Source organism: Rhagoletis pomonella, unplaced genomic scaffold, assembly GCF_013731165.1.
Source record: "Rhagoletis pomonella isolate Grant_MI unplaced genomic scaffold, Rhpom_1.0 Rhpom_scaffold_00007, whole genome shotgun sequence".
Classification (NCBI taxonomy): Eukaryota; Metazoa; Arthropoda; class Insecta; order Diptera; family Tephritidae; genus Rhagoletis; species Rhagoletis pomonella.
Window position 1 is genome coordinate 56,037,061 of NW_023458561.1, and position 7,566 is coordinate 56,044,626.

The 7,566-nt window shown below is 41.6% G+C and overlaps 2 protein-coding genes across 4 annotated transcripts in view; one reads left to right on the top strand and one right to left on the bottom strand.

The window, feature by feature from the left end:
• Positions 1–7,566, bottom strand: part of LOC118743108 (aspartyl/asparaginyl beta-hydroxylase) — a 50,627-nt gene that overhangs the window by 23,833 nt on the left and 19,228 nt on the right. The gene's annotated exons all lie outside the window — the stretch shown is intronic.
• The window catches only part of LOC118743111 (CDGSH iron-sulfur domain-containing protein 3, mitochondrial), a 22,381-nt gene continuing 21,513 nt past the window's right edge, over positions 6,699–7,566 (top strand). Inside the window, exons 1-4 of the mRNA XM_036475627.1 lie at positions 6,699–6,890; positions 7,106–7,265; positions 7,334–7,427; positions 7,492–7,556. Of these exons, the coding sequence (XP_036331520.1) occupies positions 6,846–6,890; positions 7,106–7,265; positions 7,334–7,427; positions 7,492–7,556 (364 nt within the window). The 5' untranslated portion in view covers positions 6,699–6,845. The remainder of the gene's footprint in view (positions 6,891–7,105; positions 7,266–7,333; positions 7,428–7,491; positions 7,557–7,566) is intronic.

The following is a 7,566-nucleotide window of genomic DNA, read 5'->3' on the forward strand; positions in this document are numbered from 1 at the left end:
TTTTTGATGAACTGTAAGAAGAAGATTGGAAGTTTGATTGAAGTTATATTGAAAAACGAGGATAACGTTTTTGTGTAATTTTTTATTTTTTTTTTGGGAAAATTACAGTTGTGGTCATGATTTACACATTGACATTTTAGTGTCATACCAAAAACCGCACCAAAAACCCTTTTTTTACAAAAAACCAACTACTTGTGTTGGTGGAAATTTATCTTCCACACCACGCCGATCAAAAGTTAATGTTCCCACCGACTTATGGGGAAAAACTGGTATTATCTACAGAGAAACTGCTTATTCTACTTTGAATATTTCTGTAAAGAGAAGAGCTTAGTACCCGAGTCTAAGCTTTTATCTGTTAACTCTCCACGGAAAGACTAACAGGGTATATCTGGCCAAGATAGGTGAAAGTCTTTTGTAAGACAATTGAAAGACAGTAGGCAAGATAGTTTGATCCATGATAAAAAAATAGGAAGGAATTTTTCATATTCTTGACGTTTGCAAGCATTTTAATTTTGAAATTTTACACACAAACTCACACACACGTTCTTATTTTCAATCTCAAACAAAAACAACTTTGAACAATTCTTTTTTTCTATTCTCAATTTTATATGATTTTAAAATGTTAGCAAACTTAAAAAAAAATCATGGCCGACGAACTGATAGAACGGTTTTACCTTACAATGTTTTTATCATGGTTTGATCGACTTTGTTTATTCTGGCACGAAAGTCTTACAAGAAAAAGTTCCCCTGCCAACTTTCATGGTGAAAAGCTATTTTGACAGAAAGCACTTGTACAATATCATATTGCTCGCGCTGCTCCAACAGTCACAACGGCTGAAGCTGAAATTAGTCAAGAACGTAAACCTACCGGTACGTAAACCCGAGTCAGCTGACACGATCTGTCTTACCAAAGCGCCATGTAAATGAAAACTCAACACCGCAGAATTTTTCTGTAGTTGTAGCCCGTAGCGCAGAAATCTGCGGAATTTAGATTTTTCCGTGTCAGCTGATTTCTCCTTCTTTAGATGGTTGCCACTTCGTCAGTTTTACAGATGGTAAAAAAGTTATAAGTTCCTATTCAAAATATGTTTAAAATATTTAAAATTTACTATTGAATAAGGTTTTTGTCGAAAACTAAGTAGTTTATATTTAGCTACAAACTATTATAGCAAGAAAAATTGTAGTTGAAAGGGTAAGTTTATGAAAAGATATTGATGAGTGGCAACAGTGTAGTATGCAACACTGAGGGCTCCAGTAATCGACGAAATTCTGCGTATACAGACTGCGTTTAAGTATACGTTCTGCGTTCTCGACTAATTAACTGCCCTATTCCCACACCACTGACAAAATTCAGCGGCTGACTATTGCCTTTATTACTGCGCCTAATACTATGGCGCAAATTTATTTTAAGCTGTCATATGACAATTGTCAGTTTTATTGTTATGACCTACTGAGTAAGTGACAACGGCGAAACAATGTTTATATTGTGTTTTAGGCGCAGTAATTGTGACAATAGTCATATGATGAATTTTGTCAGTGTTGTGGGAATAGGGCGGTTAAGCTAAAGAGAATGAGCGATAAGCTTCAGATGTTCTAGAGTTGCCATAAGTGCCAGCGCAGGTATATAAGGGCGCCGCCACCGCGAGGTGAGTGAGTTACAAGTCAGCAAGCTACAAGTAAAGTAAGCAGAGAAGCGAGTTGCGAATAAGCAAGCTATAAGTTTAATTGTGTTACCAAGTTTAGTTAAGCGCTGTTATTGCTTTAACAAGTATTGTAGTGTTTTTACTGTATTAGCAAGTATTGTAAAATTGTTTGTTGTACAATAAAGTTAATTGTAATACCATTTGGTCATCGTTTGCCTTTATTTAACAATCCAGCGATACGAACCGGAAGATTTGGGAAATCCGGACGAGGGTTCAAGGATAATCGTAACAATTGGTGTCAGAAGTGGGATTGTTAAATAAATCCCGAAGGAGAAACTACTAAAAATGGCGAAAATTCAGGACTTAAAAATTGAGGAGCTGAAACAGGAGTTGGAAAAGCGTAATTTGGCCACCTCCGGAAGAAAAGTGGAATTGTTATCCCGGTTGCGAGAGGCTATGGAAGCTGAAGGCATCGACGTGGACAAATACGACTTCCAAGGTAAACCCGACGATACATCCGCAAAGGACGAACAGAAGGATGAGGCTGCATGTTCGTCAAAGGATTTGCAACAGACATCCGGGAAGGTTGAAGAACAGCAAAATGCTCCTTGTTCATCAACAGGTATGGACATGAACACGTTATTGGCTGCCATGTCACAGATGATGCAGGAACAGAGGTCGCAGTTGTCGTCAGACGTTTCCTCACAGATGCAAGCCTTGGAAACACGTATATCTTCCGAGGTATCAGCGCAGGTGTCATCCCGGTTAGAAACTCAGCTACAGGCACAGGAGGCACGCATATCATCACAGCTGGAAGCACAGGATAAAAAAATTACACAAATACAGGACAAACTTGAAGAGAGACAGGAGAAAGTCGAGGCTAAGGTAGAAGAGTTGGAAGGTCGCCTCCGAGATATGCAGTTGAATCGTCCAGCTACTTCGACGAGCGCACCCAAGGTAAAAACCCCATCCTTTGACGGCACGATTCCTTTCCAGATCTTTAAGCTCCAGTTCGAAAAAACGGCTGCAGCAAATCATTGGAGCATGGAGGATAAATCCGCTGCACTATTCGTTGCATTGAAAGGACCTGCGGCAGAAATCTTGCGGACTATTCCCGACTGTGAAAGGAACAGTTACGATGCGTTAATGGGTGCAGTGGAAAGACGTTATGGTAGCGAGCACAGGAGACAGATTTACCAGATGGAGCTGGAGAATCGCTGCCAGAAATCCAACGAGACTCTACAGGAATTCGCCTCCGAGGTTGAAAGGTTGGCTCATTTGGCAATTGGAGATGCATCTGGCGAGCACCTCGAAAGAGTAAAAATCCAGAGGTTCATCAACGGAATGCGGGACGTGTATACCAAGCGAGAGACGTACGCGAATCCAAAGCCAACATTTGCTGAAACTGTCTCGTATGCTCAGACGCGTGAAACGGCGGCGCTCCTAAGTAGACCAGCCTACAAAGCACATCGCGTGGAAGTGGAAACACCGGACGAGACAAATGAAATGCTGAAGAAGATTATCCAACTGCTGGGCGAGAAAAAGCATGGTTCTGGCAAATGTTTTAAATGTGGAAAGTCAGGCCACTTCGCCCGCGATTGCAGCGCAAGTCCCAATGGTCTCAACAATTCAGCAGGACGCAAACGCAGGGCTGAAGGAGACGAAGCCAACTCCAATCAGTCGTTAAACTGAAACGAGCCAGCAGGAAGGGCCGCGTGCTGGCTCCAGAAGTTGAAGGGCCCATAATCTCCGTCTCACAAATTGGCCGGAATGCGAGCAACCTCACTATTGGTGGATGTGTGAATGGGCAGGAGAGAGTACTGACAGTGGATACTGGAGCGACACATTCCATTATTCGACCGGATTTGGCCACTTTTTATGTGAAGCCACTACCTGGAGCAAAGCTGCAGACTGCAACTGGTGAATGCACCCAAGTATTAGGAGAAGTACCATGCGAGGTAATAATCGACGATTGGGCCTCGTACACTAAGTTTATAGTGGCAGACATTGTGGATGAAGTCATCATCGGCGTGGATTTCTTACTTGGCCAAGGCATGAAGATTGACCTCCAGAGAATGATCCTGACAGATCGTCACAGGAAAGTGCCACTTAGGGTTGGTTACGACAGCCAGTGCTGCAGCAGACGGTTAGTCTTAGAGGAAGTGTCGAAGATTCCACCAGAAACGGAAGCGGTTAGTTGGGCGGAGTTTGGCAGTGATGGAGACGAAGTGGTTTCGTCAGGAGAAGGAAGCGGTTCACCGATACAGGAAAAGCGTGACGGTTCCGCTAGCTCAGTGAAGAAGAGGTCGCAACAAGGAAGTGGTCATGGCGAGCCAGGCAGTGTTTCCGGCAGGAGGAAAGCCACTGAACCACGTTGCAATGGTGATACGCCGGTGGCCGGAAATGGAAGCGGCTGTGGTAGCAGTAGGCGCGCTTTGAAGTGTCCTGAAAAAGGTGGTCGGCAAAAGCGGGCAGTTAAGCCGGATGCCAAGGGTGAGATTATACATGTCCGGTCAATGAAGTTAGCATCGGCGGAAGAGCGAGATACGAAACGACGGCGGAAGCTTCAGCGTAAGGATCCGGATGTAGCAAGATGTGCTAAAGGCAGTGCAGCACGAAGGCAGGAGCCTCGGTGTCATGGACAGAGGATGCGGCATAGATCTGGCGAAAAGGGTGCCAATGAGAAGAGACATGGTCTGGTCACCACCAGTGGCCGGCAGAAGCACGACCATGTGAGATGGTGCTCCACCGGAGATAAGCTGGAGGCAATGTCCAGTAACGCATCGAGCCGAGAGGAGCTACAGGAAGGGGATTCGGTGTTGTTGCACATGCCGCAGCCGAAGAACGGCTTCACCTCCGAACAACATCGTAACTGGAAAGTTCCGTATAGGATTGACAAACGGCTGAAGGACGCAGTGCATCGAATCCAGACAATGGGGAGACCGAGGACCAAGATGAAAGTGGTCCACTTGGAAAGACTTGCAGCGGTTGGAGCGGCAAGTGTGTCTGATCGGGACGATCAGACTTAGGTGGAGGGCAGTGTGGCGAATACTGCGGCAACACAAAGCGAACAACGAGAAATAGGCAGAATGTTCGAAGAATGACGTAGAATGTTCCACAAAGAGAAACGTCAAGTTGGATGAACACTGCGAACAGTGAGAGAAAGAGAATGAGCGATAAACTTCAGAATGTTCTAGAGTTGCCATAAGTGCCAGCGCAGGTATATAAGGGCGCCGCCACCACGAGGTGAGTTAGTTACGAAGTTACAAGTCAGCAAGCTACAAGTAAAGTAAGCAGAGAAGCGAGTTGCGAATAAGCAAGCTATAAGTTTAATTGTGTTACCAAGTTTAGTTAAGCGCTGTTATTGCTTTAACAAGTATTGTAGTGTTTTTACTGTATTAGCAAGTATTGTAAAATTGTTTGTTGTACAATAAAGTTAATTGTAATACCATTTGGTCATCGTTTGCCTTTATTTAACAATCCAGCGATACGAACCGGAAGATTTGGGAAATCCGGACGAGGGTTCAAGGATAATCGTAACAATATTTTTTAGGCAAAGAATCGAAATCTATAGAATTCTCTCTTAAAACAGATTTCTTCGAAAGAGTTTTGTTTATTTTTCCACAGGTCCACTCGTATAGTGCAACAGAGTAGGTACCGTAGTGTAAAAAAAACCTTTGATGAGGTTTTTTCTTGCACTAAACTTAAGCCTTTTCTCAAGACCGATAGAATACAAGATTGCGCTGGTTAATGTAAAATTCGGAATAGTAACGTGACGTCATAGCAAATTTGCCGGTGGCTGAGAGAGATCTGTCAGTAGGTATATTTTTGTATATATATATTACACAGACAATAAACAAAATCTGCTATGACGTCACACTTCTGTCAAAATTTCCAAGAGAGAGTTAGTGGTATCACAATGAGCGCCACCCATGAACCAAAAAGACAAGATCACGCGGGCAGGAGAGTAGCCCGTTAGAATCGCATTTAGGGAAAAAGTTGCACGATTTTGACATTAGCCATTTGTTTACATTTCATCGTTGTTTACAATTTGGTGGTGGCTTTTTACTGCAATTTTCTTCATTTTCGCTTGTGACAATGTGTGTACACATAAGATAAAGAATAATTTAACACAACGGCATGATTTATAGAAGAATTTGCATAACAAAAATGATTTTTCATGCATTCAACAATTTCGCGGTTTTCTCCGTTCTCTTCGTTGTTTACTTCTAACAACAAAGATGGCGTCGAGATTTCGGCAGCTAGAAAATAACTTTTTTCATTCTTTCCTTCCCGCGTGATCTTGTGTCTTTCGTTCATGAGCGCCACCTTCTGTATACGTTTCACCATGAGCCTTTTCTTGCGCTAATTGTGGAGATAGTTATACCATGTTCTGACCGACATCGAAAACATGTTTTCGTTGCTAAAACTGGTTTTCGACTTAAAACTTGTGTTTTCGTCCATGTAAAATGTGTCAAACGAAAACCAGTTTTCGCTGAAAACTACTTGAAAACTCACGTTCCACTCATTACAATCGGTGTCTTCACTAGTTTTTTCGATTGTTTATCGAAGTGGAAGTCATATTTTGTCATCTTTAATACGCCATTTCGGATTTATTGTTAATTGGCTGGCAAAAGTAAAATAAGAATGAAAGTAACAGGTTGCTAATGAAAAGAAAATGAGGGAAAAGCATTTTGGTTTTGTTTTTGTGTAGCAAAACTGTAATCAGAGGTTGTAAGAAATGTCAACGAAAACACTAACAGCCGGTGTAAACATCCGTCAGCCCACAATCCCAAAACACGTTTTCAAAGTGTTTTCGTTGTCGGTCAGAACATGGTATTATAGCCTGTTCCCATACTTCACGATTTGCAGGTTTGCCAGGAACAGCTGTGGACGTGGCCTTCGGAAACGACTTTGGACTAAATCCTGCAAAACCTGCAAATCATAGACGTTCTGGAACACACTAATTGTTATGCACTGCACTTTTAGTGATTTCATCGAACAGACCTCATATGTATTCGAAAACTCCGAAAACGTTTATCACGTCTAAAAAGTTCTCTGGTTAGATTATAAAAAACTCATGGCAACACTGAAAAACATTTGTGTACTGTCAAAATAGGAGAATAGTCAATAGATTACAAAACGAGCAAATTGTAGATTAAAAGAAAGGAAAAACCTTGTAAATTTATTTTTAATTACAAAATGTCGATTTTAATAAGATGTGCGCGTATACGGCAAGTTTTACTGGTAAGCTTCCTATAGCTGACACTACACCTTAACTGCTCAAAAACACACAAAACCAGCACCCAATCCTGCGGTGGGCTTCTTAAAACTAACCTATTTTTCAATAGAAATATAAGATAAACACATTCCATTTTAATCAAATAATGTATATTCGATCATTCAGGGCACAATCACCATACTGTCAACTAACCTTGCGCGTTGATATGTTTTCTTTTCAGCAACGGATGTATTCATCTTCCAAGTCTTCTAATCCATCAACAAACACTGAAGTTAAAACGATACCCAAAAACTTACTGGAAGATAGTCAAACATCCCATCTGCAAGCAGAGAATGGTGCTATCTTTGACAAGAAGCCATTCAAAATTCATTTAGAAGCGAGTAGGTGAATCAAATCATTTGTAAATAATACTATACTCCTATGTATACCTGTTTCAACTCTCCTTTAGATAAAATTTATAGCTGGTGTCTATGTGGAAAATCGAAATGCCAGCCAATTTGCGATGGTATGCATAAGAATGAGTTCTTAAAAATAAAGTTACGGTAAGTAATTACCAAAGCTTTAGGGGCCCCAAATTATTACATTATGCCATTTTTTCCGTTGCAGACCTGTGCGATTTCAAGTGGAAAAAACTGGTGATTATTGGCTATGCAATTGCAAGCAAACCAAACATCGCCCTTT